This window comes from Coccinella septempunctata, chromosome 5, assembly GCF_907165205.1.
Source record: "Coccinella septempunctata chromosome 5, icCocSept1.1, whole genome shotgun sequence".
Lineage (NCBI taxonomy): Eukaryota > Metazoa > Arthropoda > Insecta > Coleoptera > Coccinellidae > Coccinella > Coccinella septempunctata.
The window spans coordinates 18,760,463-18,784,671 of record NC_058193.1 but is presented as its reverse complement, the minus strand read 5'-3'; the positions used below and the strand labels follow the sequence as shown (position 1 = coordinate 18,784,671).

Here is a 24,209-nt window from a genome sequence, read left to right as displayed (position 1 = left end):
AATATTATCAATACAACTCCTTGAAGTAGGTGTTATTCTGGTAAAATCATATACAGTAGGTTCTAAACTATAGGAAGACATCAGATTTAAGAACTGCTGTGAATATATATCATTATTTCTAATGTTTACGTTAAAGTCTCCAGCTACAAAAATGTTGGAAACATTTTTGACCACATGATTTGAAATATCATCAATTTTGAAAAACTCGTATAAATTTTTTCCAGGTCTATAAATGCTATGACTAGAACTCTTTTGCCTTTTATATTGTCTAAACATGCTGATCACCTCACCCCCGAGGAGACTCATGGTGAGCCGTCGTCGGTCGGTTTTTAGTCGCGCATCAAGAAGACTCGGTATGACTGCGCGTCGTGTAAACACTGGAGCTAGGATGAGTTTTGGTGCGCAAGTCGGTGGCGAGGTTCGATTCGCGAGTGGGTGTGCTTCGTCTGAACCCGGCTTTAGGATAACTATTGATAATATTTAGATATGGAATTGGCTTCAGTTTCGTGCGTCATTTTTTATTAGGCCTAGACTGTTTAAACATGCGTACAACTTGATATGCCAAATTGTTTAACTACTCCCGAGAGTAGTTCTTCATTACCAATGATAGTAATGACTCTCCTATCTATTCACAACGATCCTTGAGCCTAATGAGCCAACATCTGCAAGTTCAACGTTCGACTCAGCACGCAACGCAATAAATTATTCACTGCGTTGTTACTAGATCCGAATGAGCCGATAGTATAGGCTCGATGCAGTCGTTTGAGCTAAAAGTAAGAGCCCGGGGACTCGGCGCAGAGTGTCGAAGTACAGTAGTCGCACACTCGATACTTCGAGATCAATGCGTTATAGCGCAATTTTGAGTCAAGTCAATGAGTTGGCGCAGTGAAATGCGCTTGAGTTACTGATGTGTTTAAACAAGGGTGTATATACTTTCTAGGAATCAATCGTATTTTTGCTAGATCCATGATGAATTTACATAACACAGTAATAGGTATAGAATATATTTGATTTGCTAAAGAATACATAATAAATCTCAAATATAAAAGAATATATCTAGTCCTATAAAGATTTATATAGTAGGTTTTTTCAAATAACTTCAGAAAACTGTTTTTTCCCACGTCTGTATAAACTTCAAGATTTTCTCCTCACAGCCACTTATTATTTTCAAGCTTATCGGAAATGACTGGCAATATTTTCTGTTTGGTCTTCAATTCAGAAGCCGCTTTGTTTTGAAATATTTGTAACTACTGAAATCAGTTAATTCACTAATTTCATGAAAAAAAAAATATATAAAATTCACAGTACAAAATACTTATCACTTTGACAGATTAATAATAAGTGTGGCACATGTCATTGTGAGATACTATAATTAATAAAATCAAAATAAACAAAGTATTAATCTCACAAGCAATGATCAAAGATAACATTTCGAAAAGTGATAAATAACTTATTCATTCTTGTTCCATGGCAACAAGAATACTAATTATGTAATAACAAAATGAATATAATATATATTAGATCAAAGATAACGTCTGTGATATATTCAGATAAAGCTATAAGTATATTGCAAAATCTTATTGGGCCATAATAGTTAGTAATACATAGTACATATGGTCAAAAATAGACAGTGAAGATCAAATTATAAATTCGGAATTGAATGGTCCATTAGATCCTTCAAAAGAGAACCTGCCATTCTGAAATTATGAGAGAATATTAAGAGGAGTGATAAATGTTGAAAAAAACTATAAGCATGAAAATTCAAAAATGGTATATATAAAACAAATATTTTCGAATAAAAGATATTATATCAATTGAGTAATTATCGTCTATTTTTCAGGTTGATACTAAAAAGTGCTGAAAAATACATAATATATCCAGTTGAAAAAAACATGCTGGGACGGGCCAGATAAAAATTTGAAACCCTGTTCAGTTGACATTATTTTTACTTTCGAGTTCGAGCAATCAGGTAACCCTTTAGAAAAATAAAATCCTATTTATTTGTTTCCTGACCGGAGATATAAAACATCGGGCTACTTTTTGGGTAATAGGTTTGTTTTAGCATCAGTTCCGAACCGTTTGTGAACGGATGACGCATGCTCAGTCGAAAATTAATTCATTTTCGACTGAGCAAAACTCAACAACAAACCTTATGTCATACGCAGCGGTTTTGACAGAGACGTTTCCCGGCTGCGTTCCTCTGGTCGATGTCAGGCGCGTCGATTCAATCGCGTCGGTTAATATCCAAAATACAAGGCGGTGTGAGATCGCGAATAGAACGATGAAAATGCCGCGTCTGACTTGTTCCATCTACATACCACTGATGACTGTAGAAGAGGCTCATAAAAACCGAGGCAGATATAGTGGTCCCGACGACCCTTCGAGTAGGTTTAAAAAACGCTTGGCGATTCATACCGCTACGTCTGACAGGTTCATTTGAAACTCATTGACGACTCTCCGATACGGTTCTACCACAGCCGTCTATAGAAAACTCTGGTTCTACTCTCGAGAAATGTCTCGGACAAGACCGTCTCGTCTGACATTACCCTTACTGTGAAGTAAATAGTTCACACTTATTACTCACCTTTTAATCATGTGGTCATAAATGAAGCTTGGCATGACAGTAATTGTTACTGTTCTCTGGCATTCATCAATTATTTTAGCAGTTTCCTTATCTTTCAGACCAACAACATTTTGACCATCAATTTCTAAGAGTTGGTGGTTAATCAATACACCATTTCGTGCAGCGGAAGAATCCTTGACTATCGTAATTATTTTCCCATTTTTGAATTGGAAACCCAAAAGACCAGCACTATCTTTCTGAAGGGTAATGGTACGCTCAAAAGGACGGTCACGCACTACCACAGAAATGCCATTCACTGGACTCTTTTTCAAAAGATCATGAACCTTCAAAAAAGTTTGATCCAACTTCATTTCATTTTCCTGAGATTAATTGAATATTAATTTACCTTATCCATTGTATAACCAGCAAGGCCAATTCCGTTGATTTCGAGAATTTGGTCCCCAAATCTCAAACCAGCAAGGGCAGCAGGTGATTTGTCTATAACTAGGGTCACAAATATTCCATTGTCTATTGCCTTGACGCGAAGTCCAACTTTACCATGTTTATCTTTGCAAAGAATCAATTGACGGATGCCGTGAGTTACCTGAGCTTTCTGGAGACCCAAGCTTTGGCCAGAAAGAGGTGCAATTAAATTATTGAACGTTTTTCCGGTTGCAGGATTGAAGTTCTGTGAAAAGAAGGTACATCGTTAAGGGTGTTTGAGTCAATTATTACAATAAAACAACTTAATGCTAATAACATGATTATGAAAAAAATTTCTGTGGTCGATAATATCTGTTAAAAATAATTATCATCAAATCGAAAAAAGGTAAATGTCTGAATCCTATCTTTCCTTAGCAAACTCAAGACAATGCATTTCAATTCATCAAAGCTAATGACGAAAACCGAAAACTATCACTATTCATCTCGAAGGTTAAAGAATAGGTGAAGGACAAGGACAAATTTCAGTATATTGCGGGAAAAGTTGAAAAAAACAGACGTTACTTCTGGTGTTAAAACCCTGGAAACAAAATTAACTGAGACGTTTAAGAGCTATGTACATAATAGATGTACCAACAAGTTTATTGGAATTGGGCAAAATCTATGAAAATGAATTCTGACTAGTTCGAATAACTTTTTTCGCTAAACTGCAGACCAGTCAACACCAGTCAAAGAACATAAGTAATTGGCATAAAAACAAACATAACTCATACAACAATACAAATTGGAAAACCCTCTTATGAGTCTTATGAAACAAATAATCAATGCGAGAATGATGATATATATACAAATAACATGCATCAGTGATCGCACAGTCAGAAAGTCAACTAACAAATTTTTGGAATGAAAAACGTTACCATAAAAGCCCTTTTCTGTAGAAACGGAAAAAAACCTGTGCTCATTTGTACATGGAACGTTACTATGTCACTGTTATGGAAGCTCTGAAAATTATCAGGTTGGAAAACTCTGAAGTACCTAGGAATAGAACTTTCAATGTTTTTTTCAATTGCTACCTCGAAAAAAAAAAACACATTTGAAGCCACGATAATGGCAATCAGAAGATTAATCGGTCGAAGAGGATGCCCCAAGAGAATATTTTCAGATAATGGCACAAATCTACGAGGATCAGAAAGAGAGCTGAAAAATGCAATTCCTTCAGGAAAATTGAAATCGATAATCGTTGGAATTGGGCCAGAGAAAACAAAGTATGTTTTACCTGCCTTTCGTCCTCCCATCATACAAAATTCTGTAAAAGTAAAAAGAAGTGTGACGTGAATGGTTGTCTCTTCAAACACAATCCTTTACTTCATAAAGAATTCATATTTGGAAGAGCGAGTCAATCACCACATCAAGGGAAGAGAGAAGAACGAAGTTCTTTTAAGGATAGCCCCCGTTGAACTCACTGGTCCTAAAGGAAAAGTTCTAACATATGCACTTTTCGACGAAGCTTCCACCATTACTATGATCGACGCCAAGTTAGCAGATGAAATTGGTGTGACGGGACCTTGTGAAGCACTGAAGATAAAATGGACAAACAGTATGACCTCTGAGGAGACAGATTCGAAAAGGGTTAATATGCAGATACGCGGAAAAAATGAAGAAACTAATTATCTTCTGAACAATGTCAGAACAGTCAAAAATCTATGTCTTCCGGTTCAGTCAGTTGATATGAAAATTATGTCACAAAAATTCCGATACCTGCAGAACTTAAAATTATCATCTTTAGTCAATGCACAACCAAGAATTCTTATTGGACAGGATAATATAGACCTAATTATTGCCAGAGAAGTTCACGAAGGAGGAAAAAATGATCCAGTTCTATCAAAGTCAAAATTAGGATGGGTTTTACACGGAAATATCGGCAAAAATTATTTGGGGCGAGTAGACGAAGAATTTTCCTTCTTTGTTATGCATCAATATGAAGAATTGGAAGGACTTGTGAAAAATTCATTCAAAATTGACTGTTTAGGAGTGAAATATTATAATAAAGAACAAAATCCGGACGTACTTCGAGCTGAAGCAATTCTAGAAAAAACCACGAGAAGAATTGGTCCAAACAAATGGGAAACTGGCCTCTTGTGGAAAAACGATGATGTCGAATTACCGAACAATAAATTCACTGCTTTGACTAGGCTCAAATCTATCGAAAGAAAGATGGTTATAAATGAAGCATTTGGAATCGAATATGAAAAGAAAATTGAAGAGTATGTGGAGAAAGGTTATGCTAGAAAATTGTCCTACAGTGAAGTCCAACAAAGAAGCGGACGTAGGTGGTTTCTACCACATTTTGCCGTGACCAATAAAAACAAACCAGGCAAAATACGATTCGTTTTCGATGCTGCGGCGAAAACAAATGGTGTTAGTCTAAACGACGTTCTTCTCAAAGGTCCCGATCTGTTGAACTCCCTGCTTGGAGTAATTTTTAAATTCAGACAAAGAAACATTGCAGTAACAGCAGATATTCAAGAAATGTTTCATAGAGTTTTCATCAGACCAGAAGACAGAAATGCACAACTTTTCCTTTGGAAAGGTAGAACGTATGAAAGAAATCCTGAAGTGTACGAAATGGTGGCCATGATATTCGGTGCGGTTTCATCACCAACCTCAGCTCAATTCGTCATGAGGAAGAACGCTGCAGAATTTAAACAAGCCCATCCGAAAGCATTCGAAGCCATTACTGAAAGACATTATGTTGATGATTACCTGTTTTGATCTTTTGATTTAGTGTTTCTTAATTAGCAATATAATAAAAGGATTAATGAAAGCTTTTTACTTAAACTCCAGAAGCTTTATTCCACAACAACGATACTTGCTAATATGCACATGTCTAACTGTCCATGCCGGAAACGGAAAACACAGTTCTTTCATTGACAGTCAGTGTCACCAATATACATTTAGTGGAAATGAAAAACAACCATAACACCATCATTTGATTGAACTACAACACCCACCCTCAATCAATGATTCAAAAAAACATCTTACATCTTTCTAAACAAAAAACAAAATATTTTAATGCACTAAATTTTTGTCAACATAAGTTCTCTTATCCTCTCAAAAACAACTCTGCTTAAGGGTTTAGTAAATATATCTGCAATCTGTTCACTGCTACAAATATATTTTATTTCAACCAAACCTTCCTTAATCTTGTCCTTGATGAAATGAAACTTTATATCCAAATGTTTCATTCTTTTCAATTGTTCATGAGAACTACATGAACGGATTGCAGACTGATTATCTTCATATACAATTGCCCTCATATCTGATTCAATTAGTTTCATATTTGATAGCAAATTTCTTAACCAGCAAGCATCAACAATACAAGAACTTAGGGCTATAATTTCTGCTTCAGCAGTTGAGATGGCAACCGTATTTTGCTTCTTTGAGCTCCATGACACAATATTACCATACACAAATGAACAAAAACCACTTGTTGACTTCCTATCTATTGTGTCACCACCCCAATCTGCATCTGCATAACATGTTATCAAGTTGATATTTCTTCTTTTATAAACTAAGTTCAACTCCAAACTTCCTTTAATGTATCTTAGAACTCTTTTGAGTGCTATTAATAAATTTTTACTTGCACAGTTTTGATAACGTGATAGTAAACTAATACTAGAACACAAATCTGGTCTTGTACCAAGCATAGCATACATTATACATCCTATCATCCTCCTACACTGATTTTCAATTTCAAAACTTTCAGAACAATCTCTCTTTAATGCGATATGATCAAATTTCGGTTTCATAGGTGTAAACACAGGTTTGCACTCAAACATGTTAAATTTCCTGAGTACATTTTCTAAATAATGTTTCTGATTTAGAATAATTGTATCTGAATTTTCCTGTTTTATAGATATACCCAAAAAATATTTCAGCAAACCTAAATCTTTCATTTTGAAATATTTACTTAAATTAGATTTTAAATTTTTTATATCTTCATGATTAGAACCACTTATTAAGATGTCATCAACAAAAATTGCAACATATAGTTCTTCATTGTCAATTTTCATGTACAAACATTCATCATATAAATTCTTTGAAAAACCTTGTTCTAACATGAACTTATCAAACTTTTCGTACCAACAAATTGGAGCATTCTTTAAACCATAAATTGCCTTATTTAGTTTGCAAACTTTGTTGCTTTCTGTTTTAAGACCTTTTGGCAAATACATATAAAGTTCTTCTTTCAATTCCCCATGTAAAAAAGCATTGCAAACATCCATTTGATAAACGGTCCAACCCCTGTGAACACACACAGCCAGAATTACTCTAATAGTGTTCAATCTAACCACTGGACTATAAATGTCCTGATCAATATTTTGTTTGAAACCTCTAGCAACAAGTCTGCATTTAAATTTTACATTCTTACCTTCATCATCCTTTTTTATCTTAAAGATCCATTTGCTGTCTATAATTTCACCTTCGTTTGGTTCCTCTACAATATCCCAAGTGTTATTTTCTAATAAAGCTTTCACCTCATCCTCCATTGCCTCCTTCCATTTTGAAGCATACTTACTCTCCATTGCTTCTTCGTAGGACATTGGTTCATCCCCATCTAGGCTGAAGTAGCCTAATTCATAATCATCCCTCAAATGTTGAGGAAGTTTGAGTGTCCTATGTGGCCTCAGTCGTTCACCTCTGTTTTGTGCTGTGTCCAAAATCGATGTTGAACCTTCACTTGACAAGTCTGAAGTTTCTGAGGTGGGTTCTAATTCTGTCTGTGTTACACTACCAGAATCTTCTACCTCATCATCATTTTCTGCTTTGTTCAGTATCAAGTATTCCATATCTTTTTCTCCATTTTGTGGTGTGAATATTACCTCTCTTTCTATTTCGACCTTGTTGTTCCTTTCATAAAAGACTCTGTATCCTTTTACATTGTCTGAATAACCCATAAATATTCCCTGTCGACTTTTCACATCCAATTTTCTCCTTTTTTCTTTAGGTATATAAGACCAAACTTTCGTACCAAAAATACCTTTTATCATTTTCACATCGAAGGCTCTATTATATACTAATTCGTAAGGTGTCTTACCCTTGACCGGACTTGCACCTGTTCTGTTTATCAAGAAGACTGCTGTGTTGGCGGCTTCCGCCCAAAAAATCTTTGGTAAGTTACTATCTGCAAGCATTGCTCTAACTGCCTCAATAATCGTTCGAAACTCTCTTTCAGCTCTACCATTTTGTTGTGGGGTGTAACTTACTGTGTATTCATGTTTAATCCCGTTGTTCTTCAATAATGTGCTCACAGCACGATTTGTAAATTCTGTACCATTATCGCTTCTTATGACTTTAACCGAGTTACCTGTTTGATTTTTGAAAAATATTATAAACTCTCTCAATATTTCATATACATCAGATTTATTCTTCAGAAAATATTGGAATCTATAATTACTAAAATCATCTTTCAGCAGCAAAATATACCTAGCATTATTCCATGATGGTTGCTCCATCGGACCACATAAGTCTACATGTAATAAATCACCTAAATGTTTTGACCTACTTTTGTTAATTTTGAATGGTTCTCTACAGTGCTTACCTTGAATGCAATGACTACAGAATTGATCAGCGTTCTTGAAAATCATATTTTGATTTTGTAATGTATTTGTAATATACTTAAAATTTTGATGAGCTAAAGCTCTGTGCCACCACATAATATCTTGAGTTTGGTGCACTAAAAAACATTTATCAACTTCTAAATTTTCATTATAACTATAATGCTCTGCGTGTTCACAACCATTGGACCCCTCATCAAAATTAAATACCATTTTATACAATTTATCTGAACGATTTGCTACAGCTACAATAATATTTTCATTATTAACAAATTTTGCACTTTTAGCATCCGAAACCAGAGTCAAACCTTTGTCTAATGCTTTACCTTGAGAAAAGAGATTAATTTTCAAGTCTGGCACATATAGAACATCATAAAGAGTAACATTATGAAAACATTTACCATTATAAGCTGAGACACAAATGTTACCTATTCCTTGTGCATTGAGATTTGTACCATCACCAATCTTGACCCATTTTGCCTCTTTTAGTTTCATAAAATTGCAGAACAGTTCCCTCTGCTTGCACATATGTTGTGAAGCTCCACTATCGAGATACCATTCCAGATTTTCTTGGGAGGAACCAGTGATTAGGGCATAGTTCCCATTGTTTTGATTTGTCGATTGATGTCCATTATTCTTATCCCTCTCTTCTTTCTTCTTCTTCAGGAAACAATTCTTCAGCAGATGACCTTTCTTCTTGCAGTAGTTACATTCAACATTCTTGCATTGAAATTTGAGATGACCAGCTTTGCCGCATATGAAACATTTCTTTATTGGTGAACTTTGTTGGGCAGTATTTCCTTTTCGAACTGACATTAAGGCTGTAGAAGACTCTTCTTTACCAAATCTTTCTTCTTCTATAAGGAGTCTTGCTGTCAAATTATTCAGTGTTTGATTTTCAGCAGAAACACTATCCCATGCAGATTGGAAATGTTTATATTTTTCAGGTAAGGCCATAATAATTTTTGTCATCACCATCTTCTCAGGAATTTCTTCACCCTGCTGCTTTAGTTTGGCCACTAGGTTGGTGACTTTGGTTAAAAAACAGCTAATATTTTCACCCTCGAACTTGAGATTATAGAATTGTTCGTTTAATAAATGAGTGCTGACCTCTGATCTTCTTTCGAAGATGTTCTCCAGTTTAAGCCACATTTCCTTGGCGGTTTCACACTGCATGACGTGAGAAATAACTTCCTCCTCCATCCTCATGACCAGGGCTTCTTGGGCTTTAGCATCCTTTAACCTCCATTTGGGGATTTCTGTTGCTTCAATGGGAAAATTTTCATTTCCACAGGTGATATCATACAATCCCTTTGATAATAGAGATACCCTTGCTTGGAACTTCCATATATTCCAATTTGTGTTATTCAACTTAATGGGAGAAAGGGCCTCCATATTGACCTCGTGGTATCGGAGTAGAAAGAACGCAGATCCTTCACAGATTACTATATTTTTGAAACACTAATAAGCCGTGACTGGGCCCATAACCTTTTGATCTTTTGATTTAGTGTTTCTTAATTAGCAATATAATAAAAGGATTAATGAAAGCTTTTTACTTAAACTCCAGAAGCTTTATTCCACAACAACGATACTTGCTAATATGCACATGTCTAACTGTCCATGCCGGAAACGGAAAACACAGTTCTTTCATTGACAGTCAGTGTCACCAATATACATTTAGTGGAAATGAAAAACAACCATAACACCATCATTTGATTGAACTACAACAACCTGGATAGCTTCGATACCATCGAGGAGGCAAAGGAGGTGACATCGGATGTAATCGAGGTTCAAAGACGAGGTGGCTTCACAATCAGAAACTGGGCGAGTAATTCCAAAGAAGTTCTGAGAAATATTCCGGAGGAATACAGAAGTAACCATCAAAAAAATATGAATCTCGAAAAAGAAGCAGTTCTACCAACCGAAAGAATTTTAGGTCTTTTCTGGAACCCTAACGAAGATACATTCTCCTTTTCAATTAAATGGAGCAACGAGGAGATTAGGACTTTGACACAGAAGAGTGTCACAAAAAGAGAAGTTTTGAAGGCAGTTATAAGTATTTTTGATCCATTCGGATTTTTGAGTAATTTTACCATCACAGCTAGGATCCTACTTCAACAAATTTGGCTGGGATGACGAGTTAACTTCAGAGTTGGAACTTAAATGGAAAAAATGGGTACGAAATATCGAAAGACTGACTAATCTGAGTATTCCAAGGTGCTACGTTCTGAATTTATTTGAAGCACAAGAAATTCAACTCCACATTTTTTGCGATGCGAGTGCCCAGGCTTTTGCCGCAGTTGCATACTTTCGAATCACAAAAAAAAATTCGATAGAAACTTCTTTCGTAATGGCAAAATCAAGAGTTTCACCTATCAAGAGCATCGTTTCGATTCCTAGACTTGAACTTCAAGCTGCAGTTTTGGGTAGCAGATTAGCAGTGACTATAAAAGAGAACCATAGTTTGAATATCCACAAATGTTTCTATTGGACTGATTCCAAAACAGTAGCTGGATGGATAAAAGCTAATCCAACTATTTTCAAGCCATTTGTTGCCCATCGAGTGTCTGAAATTGTAGAAAATACCGATGCTAGAGAATGGAATTGGATATCGACAAAAGAAAATGTTGCCGATGATGTCACGAGGGAAAATTATCAAAATGATTGGAAAACTGGTGGCAGATGGTTGGAAGGGCCTCCTTTCCTTAAGAATAAAACTGAAGAATGGCCCCAATATCAGATTCCCGATTTTGATACTTCGGAAAATAAAAAATGTTTTGTAGGTGTAACCGTTAAGGTGAATATAACAGAAGCCTTGCCAAAAATTACCAGATTCTCAAGGTGGTTAAAACTCATTCGTACAACAGCTTGGATGTTGAGATTTTTACAACAAGTCAGGAAGAAATCACCCATAGATGGAGAACTGACGACGAGCGAAGTGGAAATAGCCGAAAAACTATGGATAAGATGTGTTCAAAGTGAAGATTTTTCAGAAGAATTTCAGTCTCTTAAGTCAAGTGGAATGGTTGAATCATACAGCAAATTGTCCAAATTGTCTCCAATTTTAGATCACGAAGATATTATACGGGTCCGGAGCAGAATAATATATTCCAACGATTTAACGGATGATGCAAAATTTCCCATCATACTCGAGCCAAAAATTTATTTCACAAAATTACTAATTCGTTATTATCACAACAAAGCAGCACATAGTGGACAAGAATTTGTCGCCAACGAACTACGCCAACGATATTGGATTCTGAATATGAGGTCAGCGGTCAGAAATTCTTGGACAGAATGTCAGTTCTGCAAAAACAGAAGAGCAAAACCTGAAATTCCAGAGATGGACCCGCTGCCAGAATCCCGACTAGGTTCGTTCGTAAGACCTTTCACTACGACCGGTATGGACTATTTTGGACCTATGCAAGTTTCAATTGGCCGTAGACGTGAAAAGAGATATGGGGTACTCTTCACTTGCATGAGCACCCGTGCAGTTCATCTGGAAATAGCTCATTCTTTGACCACAGATTCGGCGATAATGGCAATCAGAAGATTAATCGGTCGAAGAGGATGCCCCAAGAGAATATTTTCAGATAATGGCACAAATCTACGAGGAGCAGAAAGAGAGCTGAAAAATGCAATAGAAAATTTTGACCAAAACAGAATGACATCAAGCATGACAACAAATAATATTGAATTTAACTTCATAACTCCTTCTGCTCCTCACATGGGTGGCAGCTGGGAGCGTTTAGTTAAATCGATAAAGATAACACTGAGTATCATCTTAAAAGATAAATCTCCACAAGAAGAAGTTTTACAAACTTTATTGATTGAAGCGGAAAGTTTAGTGAATAGTCGGCCTTTAGTTCACGTTTCACTGCACAATGCAGATAGTGAAGCACTCACACCGAACCATTTTTTGATAGGTACTTCCAGCGCAGCTCAGATCCCAGGAAAATTTGACGAGAATGATTTGGTCACAAGAAAACAGTGGAGAAAATCACAACTTTTGGCTGATCATTTTTGGCGACGCTGGATCAAGAAATATCTTCCTGTTCTAACAAAAAGAACGAAGTGGTTTTCATCTTCTAAAAGAAAAATTGGTGTTGGCGATGTAGTCATCATTATCGACTCGCAAGTTGCGAGAAACACATGGCCTAAAGGTATTGTCACTGCAGTATATCCCGGTGCAGATGGAAACATTAGAGTGGTCGATGTTAAAACAACTATTGGAACCTACAGACGACCTCTCACCAAATTATGTTTACTTGATCTGGAAGGAAATTATGAAAAGAAGTAATGATAGCTCATCACTGGGAGGGAGTGTTACTACGAACTTTCAATTTTATTGTAAATAAGTTATTTGTTGCTATGATTTATGTTAGAATCGAGTGTGTATGTTAAAAAAAAAGATGGATTGTCAAAAAATAAGACTCTTGTCCAGACACGAAAACTTTTCCTCCTAAAATTATAAAAAATCTAAATAACAGACGGTCATTACAGATAGTATTCTCAAAAATCTTGATATCCCATTCAACACAAGAATCTAGGAAACACACAAATCAGACCACCTAGCACAACAACTCAGCTTCACAGAAATACTTGATGACACTCTATACAGGGTGCGGCAGAGTAACTTGCTGATTTGAAAGGTGAATAAATGAAGTTATAGTTTTTATCTCGGTTTTTATATTGTACAAATGTTTTCGTTCAAAGTGGTTTTGAAAATCATATCAGACACATGGCGGCTATCATTCTACATTGATCCAAATGTTTTCTGGATCATTACGGATTGCAGGCATATAAGAATATTCTCACTTCCATCCTCAGATGACTTGACTAGAAATAACGAAATAACGAAATAATTAACAGGTTTGAAATCAGGGGATCTGCGGTCCATCCCGCCTATCCTCATATATGGAAAATGCTCATCAAAACCATAGATTAATTAATCTATGATCAAAACTCTAATAGACAAATGTACATATCTAATTATGAAGCATCTTCAGCTGACGATTACTTCAAAAAATCTACATTCATCCAATATTTAGATCATCTGATTTCATCCCTTGAAACGAGATTCTCAAAAGAACATGAAATGCTTTTTTCTTTGTTTAATATTTTGCCCAAGAATTCAAAATTACTAGATATTGAATCTTTCGCATCTAAGGTCGGCCATATTTATAACATTGAAGATTTTATGGAGCTCGATGCAGCCGTTCGGTCTTGACGATAATTTAATTGATTCCACATCTTTTTTGAAATTTTTCGATAGTCACCGTTAGAGTAATTTTTCTCACAATAAATCTAACCGTAGATGGAAATGTGATACATATTCTAAAAGAGCAACTCCTCTAATGAAAATCTGAAGATTTTATGGAGCTCGTTGCAGCCGTTCGGTCTTGACGATCATTTAATTGATTCCATCTTTTTGGAAATCTTTCGATAGTCACCGTTAGAGTAATTTTTCTTTCAATAAAACTAACCGTAAATGGAAATGAGATACATATTCTGAAAGAGCAACTCCTCTAGTTAAAAATCTGAATATTTTATGGAGCTCGATGCAGCCGTTCGGTCTTGACGATCATTTAATTTATTCCATCTTCTTGGAAATTTTTCGATGGTCACCGTTAGAGTAATTTTTCTTTCAATAAAACTAACCGTTAATGGAAATGAGATACATATTCTGAAAGAGCAACTCCTCTAGTTAAAAATCTGAAGATTTTATGGAGCTCGATGCAGCCGTTCGGTCTTGACGATCATTTAATTGATTCCATATTTTTAGAAATTTTTCGATAGTCACCGTTAGAGTAATTTTTCTTTCAATTAAACTAACCGTTTATGAAAATGAGATATATATTCTGAAAGAGCAACTCCTCTAGTTAAAAATCTGAAGATTTTATGGAGCTCGAATCAGCCGTTCGATCTTGACGATCATTTAATTGATTCCATCTTTTTGGAAATTTTTCGATAGTCACCGTTAGAGTAATTTTTCTTTCAATAAAACTAAGCGTAGATGATATTTTGCCACCCTGAGAAAAATTTCTGCGGGCGCCCATGTTTGTCTACCGCGAATTCGCAATCTCTATATTGAGACTCTGAGCAATAGATGATGCTTTGGAAAAAATTTCTGTTCCTCATCGGAACGATATTTTCCACATATATCGATAATAAAATTCATGTGACGTTGAACATCTACAAAATTGATAAAAACATCTTGTAATGTATTTGCTATTGGTTCCAATATATTTGAATATTTACTTGCTACCGTTAAACAAACCACAAAAGTGAAAGAGTTAATTGCAGCTCATAACTGAGCAGCTCTTTTTGTTGTTGAAGAATTCATTGAAATTTCTTTTTGAATATAGTTTCAAAGTTTTCAGCGAAAACTCGCTAAGATTTATATCTAGCTGACCAATGAGTTTCACAAAACAAAGGATAATACTGAAGATGTTGTGCTGAAAAAAAATAAGGCGATCAGAATATCAGGGGGGGGCATGGACCCCATTGAAACTAGTAGAACGAATTCTCGAAATTGAAATTCTCTTTTCTCTTTTTGTGTATTGTGTTCGGTATACCTCCTATTGCTTCAACCCCTGGAAACTTGCACGTTCTAGCAACATCAACTAGTAAAATCATTTTTTCTAAAACCGTGCGCTTTTAACCTTTTTCCCGGACGCGTCTCAAGTTGCAAAGAGTCACTTTCCCAAAAGGTGCGGGAAAAACGCCTGCTATTCCTTTGCCGCACACAAATGCGTTATGTTTTAGTGGTCAGTTCAAAAAGAGAAAATGCATATCTTACGTCATAAACCATTAATTTATATGGGGTTTTCATAATAATTCAAGCAGTTCGTCATCTCGGAAGGTCAGAAATTTTATTCGTTAAACAAAAACAAAATAAAAAAAATTTTTCATTGAAGAACAAATATTCATTCATCTTATTAACTTTCCGAGGTGCAATTATCTCTTCTATGTTATCACTCACGTGAAATGATAGCATTCTATTTTCGCCTATATTGAAGGTAATTCAAAAGTATAACACCGCTGACCAAGTTGCACAGTTTCACTTAAAATATTACCAATCGATAAGAAATAAGCTTACACAGCAAGGTCGCATTACATTTTTGTATTAAAACAGAAAAAAAAACATCCTGAGCGACAAAACAGAAATCATAAAAAAATTATAAAAATTCAAAAATAAGGACAACAAATAGAACTTTGCCTAGGATACAAAAGGATATGGTGATCTGCTATACATCGAAGGTGTTATTGCTGCGCAATACGTTTTTGGATATCACAAACTCAGTTGAATTTGTACAATTTATATCAGAAATTAATACGATCCAATATTCAATATACCATCATAGCACACACATTTCAGTTCTTTACATAATATTCATAGAATTTTCAGAACTACAACTAAAAAAACCTTACAGAGGTATACAAGCCCTATATGTTAGCCTGTGAGTATAGTTTCTTTATACTTTTTTAATGATTTCTTTATGATATGGTCTCTTTATGACTCACAGCAGGTTTCATTAAACTTCGACCGAGACTTCGACTTTACAAACAACAATTTGACAGTCACTCGATATCGAAATCAATAAAAACTTCACAGTCCTCAATTGACTTGCAGTGAAATGTTCACTGAACATACTGTAGTCAGTAGTGTTTGCTGAAGTCATTGTCTTTACGCCCTGAAAATTGTATTCACTTAGGTGCACTGAAAATAAAAATCAGTGACCGAGTCACGTGTTACCAGTTTTAATGCTTACATACATTACCATTTTTCTTAGTAAACTAAAAAGTTTTATTTCAGAAAAAGAAAAGCCATTATTTTTTGATCCACAGTTCTTCGCCATGCAATAATTCTCGAACGATATTTTGAGGTTTTCACCGAGATATTAGACAAAAAATTCAATAATCGGCAGCTAGAAGGGGCTAGCTAAACAAAAAGCGGTACCTACGAGAATCAAAATATTCAAAACCTCTTTGATCGAAATGGCCATATTAAATTTCATATCAAAATTTCATTAGCTTTTGCAAATGAACCTCAAATTAATATTTTAACTTTAAAACAGTCTTAGGGTCTTACGGCCGGTTTCATAATCAAACCTAAATAACCTTTAATTTTGAAGCTTCTTTCAACCCTACTAAAAATGACACTAAAAGAAGCTTTAAACTTAAAGTGACTTCAAATTTGATTATGAAACTGGACGTTAGTAATACACTTGAAACAAAAGATGGCGCTCACATCAGTTTAGTCGCTTCGTTTCCCATCCTTCTACTCTATAATAATCTTTGTTGGAATGCTACAAAATTTACTACAAAATAAAGAATTACTCCTGAAAAATTAAAAACTACGGGGAACTAGCAAAAAACGAAAGTAAACAGATGCAGATGAAACTTTCAGAAATACGGTGAGGAAAGTAACCTGCCAAAGTCAACCTCGACCATCTTATGGTATGCAGTCAACATCGACAAACAACACCCCAACGCCAAAAATCAAATAGATCGATTGGACAAATATAAATCAGACCGTAAACAAAGGAGATACTGATGAAAATGAATAGACAACTGTATCGAAAAGAAGATCAAAAACGAATAATACCACACGTTGCGGATTGAAAACAGCTGATGAAAATACACCGATCCAAGGGGCCATTCGAAGACAATGGATAAAATAATAATTAACATCATCATCGGATCTACAGGACACTTCTCTTATGTCACCATCGGCATCTTGAAGGAAGTTTCAGGGAAATACAATTTCCTGGCACAAATCAGCGGTCCAGAGTACGTCTATGGATATTCTTCAGCCTATCTGCACTGCAGTCCTAAGAAATAAGGTTTATCCTCACAGAAACCACACACCAACAACAAATTAGCATATTTATTTGTGTGGAATTCCACTATTTTTCATTCAAGTAGGCTACAACAATATCTAAGACATACTGGACGTACTTACATGACAACTCATGCATAAAAACAATGCTTAGAAGTGGAATAAAGGAATAAAGCAATAAGCAACAATAATAATTTTTGGCCTGCCTGGCAGATATCTAGTGAATGGCTTCTTAAGTAGCCACCGTAACGACGTAGATCGTGCAACTGTGCCTGTGTCCTCTATCTTTTTTTTTCACACATCCTATATAGGGGTGCTCCTTCTGCTCTTATTTCTCTACCCCTCACTCAAACTGAGAAAGGGCAACACAAGCCCATGAAAATGATGATCAAGAGAAGCCTCGAAAAATAGTCGCTGCCGGGTATTGTCAGAGCATGTCTAGAGCCGGCGCTGGACATGACAGCATGCGGGACATCAGTGGCAGGATGCTGAGGAAGCGGGTTCCGCGAAAGAAGCTACAACTCCAAATCACAAACAACAACCAGCAAGTCAAATTGATGAGATTTCGTCTATGTTCTTCAAAAGATGTAGTAACAGCCTGGCCGTTCCTTTATGTCATCTGTTTAACCTTTCGATCGAGATGGGAATTTACCTTGAGCTTTGGAAATCAGTTTATGTTATACCTGTTTTTAAAAGTGGGGACAAGAGTGATATCAGAAATTACAGACCTATTTGTAAGGCTTCCTATATACCTAAGATAATTGATTCCATGGTCACAAAAACTTACACCCCTTTTCAAACATATATTTATAGAGGAACAACATGGCTTCATTGCCGGGAGGTCGATGACAACAAATTTAGTTACTTACGCGGACATCATTATCGGTGCTATGAAGGACAGATTTCAAGTTGATTCAATTTACACTGATTTCGCGAAGGCCTTCGATAAGGTTGCCCTAATAGAAAGATTTAAGAAACTTGGGATTCGTGAACCATTTCTAGGTTGGTTGTCGGATCGTATTCGGGGAATCAGGCTGAAAGAAAAAGTTTCTGATGTTTTCTCCAGGGAATTCTTGGCTGAATCAGGTGTTCCTCAGGGCTCGCAATTGTCACCTTTGCTTTACTTGTGTTTCATTAATGACATTAAATGCTTTTTGAAATTCTGCTGTTTCCTTCTATTTGCGGACGACTTAAAATTATTCCGCATTATAAAAAATATTCATGATTGTATATTATTCCATGAATATTTAAATACCCTGGCGAAATGGTACCGTTTTAATGAGATTGAGTTCAACATCGATAAATGTGAAATCATGAGATTTCACAGATCAAAAGAAGCTATAGTATTTAACTACTGGATAGATAATGAAGCATTGAACCGTGTTGCGGTTGTGAGGGATCTCGGGGTAGTTTTAGACAGAAAATTTGATTTCATTGAGTCCAAACTATAGTGGGAAGGGCATCAAGAATGTTAGGTTTCATCAAAAGAAATATGAATGGCTTTGAAGATATTCAGGCAATTAAACTGGTTTATTTAGCTCATGTAAGATCTATATTAGAATATTCTACTGTAGTATGGTCACCATTGTATGATATACATGTAAATAGTCTAGAAAGAGTGCAAAAAAAATTCCTGAAGTGGATTGCCTTCAAGCTTGATATTCCATATTCAGATATTATTTATGGTGAACTTAATTATATGTTGGGACTTCAAACTCTCGCTGTCAGTGAAAAAACTTTGATTTAATGTTTGTATTTAAAAGATTGAATAATTTCACTGATTGCTCTTATGTACTTGAGAGAATTGGCCTTAATGCCACTACAGTCTCCCTTAGGAAAAGAGAACAATTTTTTATTAATTTTTGTCCCACTAACTATAGTTTTCATAATCCTATAGAGCCCTAAGAAAGGCGAATAGGCGAAATGTTGACTTGTGGAATACATATGCCTATATTTGATATAAAGAAATATTTCACAAGTTAAACATAATTCTATGCTATAGTCTTGGTTTGTTTGTTTATTTTTTTGGTAATATTATTGATCCAATTAGGTTATATTTTTTTTACGATATTGTTTTTGTATAGATTTAGGTATTTTTGGAACTGATTAATTTGTAAAATGGCTTGTTCCGTTTGAATAAATAAATAAATAAATCACTGGACTAGGGCAGAACACAAACAACTATAGGCAAAAGTTTAGAGAGCATCATTCATAATAACCTACTAGATAGGCACATCGAAACTGTTTACAAACGCAGAGACCTCGAGGAAAAGAGAAGACAATGGAAGTTGAAAGATATCAAAACCATCCCTATTGTCGTTTCATCAACAGGCCTGATACCGAAGAAACTATCAGAGAATTTGAAGAAACTTGAATTGAACAAAAGTGTCTACAGATTCATCCAGAAAGTGGTACTGCTAGGGATTTCGAGAACAGTGAGCAAGTTCCTGGGAAATGCAGAAGAACATGGAAGAGAGCAGCATCCACTTCGACAATGAATGCGGGGACATCAAGAACCCAACGTACTCCAAGGACAAGAAGAGGAAACAGGACTCGATCGATATCAGGCAGCCGAGGAGCAGCCCGGATCAGACCACCACCATGAGCCCGAAAACAGGCAAAAGGCTCCAACAGAGCTTGATCTGCATAGTCCTGAATCCCTTGTCTCATAGATTGAATTCTACGGACTACGGATTTGCCATCAAGGGCGGTAACTGATGCTGAAAATTGTAAAAGAGTTCTCCGACGATATCAAAATTAAGTTTGGACTGGAAAAATATCGTCTACTCAATACGAAGAGAGACAAAATAGTAGACCATACATTCAAACTCATGAAAGGTGCGGAAGGAAAGGGATAATAAGTAAAAGAATCTCGGTATGAAACAAGCTAGCTAGACGGATCAATCGGACCCAGATGAAAGGAGGAATATTATCATTAGTCGGCTTTCACTCACACTGGACACTTCGATATAGTTCAAGAATTGTAAGATGTAAGAGGAATAAATCTGAAAAAAGTACAAGTGATTCCAACAACCACATCACACTGTTGGATGTCAAAAAGTCCTGCAAGAGGCATTACACAGCTTCTAATAAAGGTAAAAAATTTCAAAAATTTTAATGTGGAATATTTAATAAAAGTCAGTGTATTTTGAGGACTTTGGGAATAATGAACCCTTATGTGCTTTTACTCAAATCTGAGTATGTTAAGTTGTGAGGGGTTAAAATTTCAAAAGTATTTTAATTCTAAGGATAAATAATGTTGATAGTTGATTTCGTAATTTTAAGGCCACTCAAGAACGAATTAAGTTGATAATATGAAATAATATTGCCAATGAAGCTAACTTCCAAGTTGACCCCTATTTTCAAACAAAAATCATATTTACAAATTGTAGTTATGATTGTTTTACTACAACCTTAATTCACAACAAGAACATGTTTGAATTGAAAATATTTAGAACCAGATTTCAACAAATTCCTTAAATGAGTGTTTCCATAATAGTAATAATAAAAAAACCTCATTAATCCTAAAAGACATCACAAACAATGAGTAGGACAAGTTTAAGGAAGAAAGAGGAAAAATAAAATAAAATGAAATAAACATCGAATTTGGCAAACTGCATATCGAAAGAATATATACCACTAGGCAAATACAGAAGAAGTATTCCTCGAAACTATAATAGGAATCATCCATTAACAATTTTTACTTCACATTTTTGACATTCATCGATCTGAGGTTATTGTCCAAATGTTTGTAATGCTTGATTATGATAAAACTTAGCAGTAAGGCGTATGTAAGGTTCATTATCAACAATAATGAGACAATAGAAGGCTGATAATTGAATTCTTGATAACCAAAATAATAGATGTATTAAAACATTTATCTAGTTATTTTTATCTTATTAACAACAATAAGACGGATAGATGGCTGATGATCAAATTCTGGAAAATTAAAATAATGGATGTATGGGCATAAGTAATAAAATTCTTTTGAATTAACTTTTGATAATTTTCATGAATTAATTACCCATAAAATTTAGGTAGAGTTCCTTATGTATGTTCTAATTCCAGAATTATACTTTCATGATTATCATTAGCATCAAACATTTTACATAAAAAAAAGCTCTTCAAAAAATAGTATCTTTCACTCAATCTCCACTCAGTTGATACTGATATTGCCACCCACCTTACTGCTGTCAATCAGTTCCTTTGAGGCTTACCAATTCTAGTCAGATCACTTTCCGAACAAAGTGTTTTCAAGAAACAAACAAAGACTGTCGGTGACCTAGGTAGTATAAAAAAATTTTTGTGATAGTTTTGCACAAACTAAGAAGCAGTACCTACTTTATTTAGGCCAGACTTAAAAACCATCATTCAATCATGAAGTTGAATGGTGTTAAATCAAAGCTTGTTGAAATTCCACATGAATTCACAAGCTTACCAAATCAGATGATATTATTTTTCTACAAAATGTTCATTCTATCGACACCAGCTTGAAACATTGAAACATTGGGTGTCAAGATCATAACAAAAACCGATGATGGCATAAATACTTTTTATACCGTTCTGATTTAAAGATAGTTATATAGTTATAGTTATAGTGAGAAGGAGTTACAGTTCACTGCGACCTTGAGGTCTATTGTGCCCCCTAACAGAGCTTGTTCTCATCGTGATTTAAAGATATATTACCGTCTAAATTAAATCATTGTAAGTAAGCAAAAAGCATATATTCTCTTCCTATACTTTTGAGATATTGAACATAACTGTGGAAAACGCGGATGTTTTTGCTTTGTTCATCCTAAACCAACATAAAAATAATAATTCAACCAGAATCAAGTGTGGGTAGGGAATATAAATCGCATGATTTTACCTGCAATTCCGAAGTTGGTTGACTGTGTTCTGGCATATTTAGTGCAATTATTTCTGATGAAAGATCTAAGCCCATAAAATCTTTCAGTGCTGGATAAACATTAGCAAGATGAGTGGGTGAGGAGGTATTATTCATATTACTAGTATTTGGTATATTTTGATATCCAACGTTGTTAGAAACTGTTTGCACCAAACTATGTTGGGCTTTCATGAGCTGGTCGATTTTCATATCCTCTAAGCTTGGATAAAGCGACATTTTCAGCTGAAATTAATGACTAATGGTAATGGAAATGGTTACTGTGGATGAAGAATATAAATAAATATTTCTGAACCAAACATATGAAAAATATTAATGAAGCTCACTTTGTAAAACTTAAAACCTTATGATGATATTAAACAATGAATTGATAGGTGCAATGGTGCAAAATCGATCATACGCGAAAGAAAACTGCTTGGACTGCAAATAATCGGAAGAAAAACAAGTTAGAATTTGTTAGTTGTTTATCTTTATGAATGTTCATAGAGAATAATTCAAGAGCACTGTCAGTTCTAAGTTTTTCTTCGTTAAACTCTTCCAAAGATTCCTCTTTGTTAATATTCAGTATTTGACAAGAAGATATTGATGTAAATTGTCTCTTGATACCCAATACCTATACATAATAATATATTATTAGGAAGTTAGGTCTATGAATCCAATTAAGAAGCGTATCCAACTACCGATGAGGGCGCTGCGACTAGCAAAGACATACATTGACTATACACTCCTACTATATACCTACTATATCCTACTATATATATATATATATAATATATTATATTAGTGTTCTGTGCTATATACTATTTATAGTCACTACACAGAGACATACAGTGTTTGATAAAGTCACTGTACAGAGACAGGTTGTCTCAGGTAACTAGTAAAAAAATGCAGTGACTTACGTCCAGTTGAAGGAAATTTAATACTCCATCAAAATTTTAATCCTTCATTTTTCCCTACAAAAATGAAAGTTTTAAATTCTGATAGGGCATCAAATCTTAATGGACTTTCCTGCAACTGGGCCTCTAGTGACTATGGGCAGAGGCGCCGACTCCGTGGGTGCACGGGGGCCTTAGCACCCCCCAGATATAATGTGGGGGTGCTAGCCAGTAAAATTTTCACAAATTTAATTTTGGTGTTCTTTGGCCTTCCCAATTTGTAAATAAAATATTTATCGTATATGTTTTGTTTCGTAGAGTATTAGTACATATGCAGTAATATCAAATCATTAAAATAACAGTTGTAAAAACAAAAGCTGAAGATTGTGATTATAAAAGTTGTGAACTGAGCTCAATAAAAAAAATAATGAAATGTGAATCAAGCTGTACACTAAAAAAAAATTCCTAATAAACCTCTTTTCTTAGGAGTTTTTCAAACGTGACTCTGAATTTATTCATTTTTCATAAAAAAGATGTTTTTTCGAACAGTTGATCTCTTGAGGAATTCGTTCGCTACAGTTTCAAAGTTCTATTTGCCTGCTTTTTCCTTGTGCATGTTGGACATGTCGTTCAATTTGCTTGTACCATAGTACCGGGCAGATATGTTTTCAATCTCCTCATTGCAATGAGGATAAACACAACAATTGTCCTTTGCCGGACAAAGGACTTCCATTGGATATCCCATGGATATCCGTTGTCACCAATTTGGATGTCCAATGGCCATATTTGGTCAAATATGACCTTATTCTGGAAATGAATTGTACCAAAATGGACAAACAATGGACATTCGATGGACGTTGCCTGGACAGCTGATGGATATTAACTGGATATTTTGTCGATATGACGTCCATAACTAGCTCAGTTTACATCCATTAAAAGATTCAGTTGATCTTGATCAGATATT

General features: G+C 35.1%; 1 protein-coding gene across 1 annotated transcript; it reads right to left on the bottom strand.

Moving 5' to 3' along the window:
• Positions 1-988: 988 nt before the first annotated feature.
• Positions 989-22,856, bottom strand: LOC123313653 (syntenin-1-like). Its single transcript, XM_044898620.1, has 5 exons — positions 22,697-22,856; positions 22,335-22,595; positions 2,970-3,251; positions 2,585-2,907; positions 989-1,697 (listed from the first exon to the last, which is right to left on the bottom strand). Exons 2-5 carry the CDS (start codon positions 22,587-22,589, stop codon positions 1,643-1,645), a joined length of 915 nt encoding a protein of 304 aa, XP_044754555.1. The 5' UTR covers positions 22,590-22,595; positions 22,697-22,856; the 3' UTR covers positions 989-1,642.
• Positions 22,857-24,209: the final 1,353 nt, after the last annotated feature.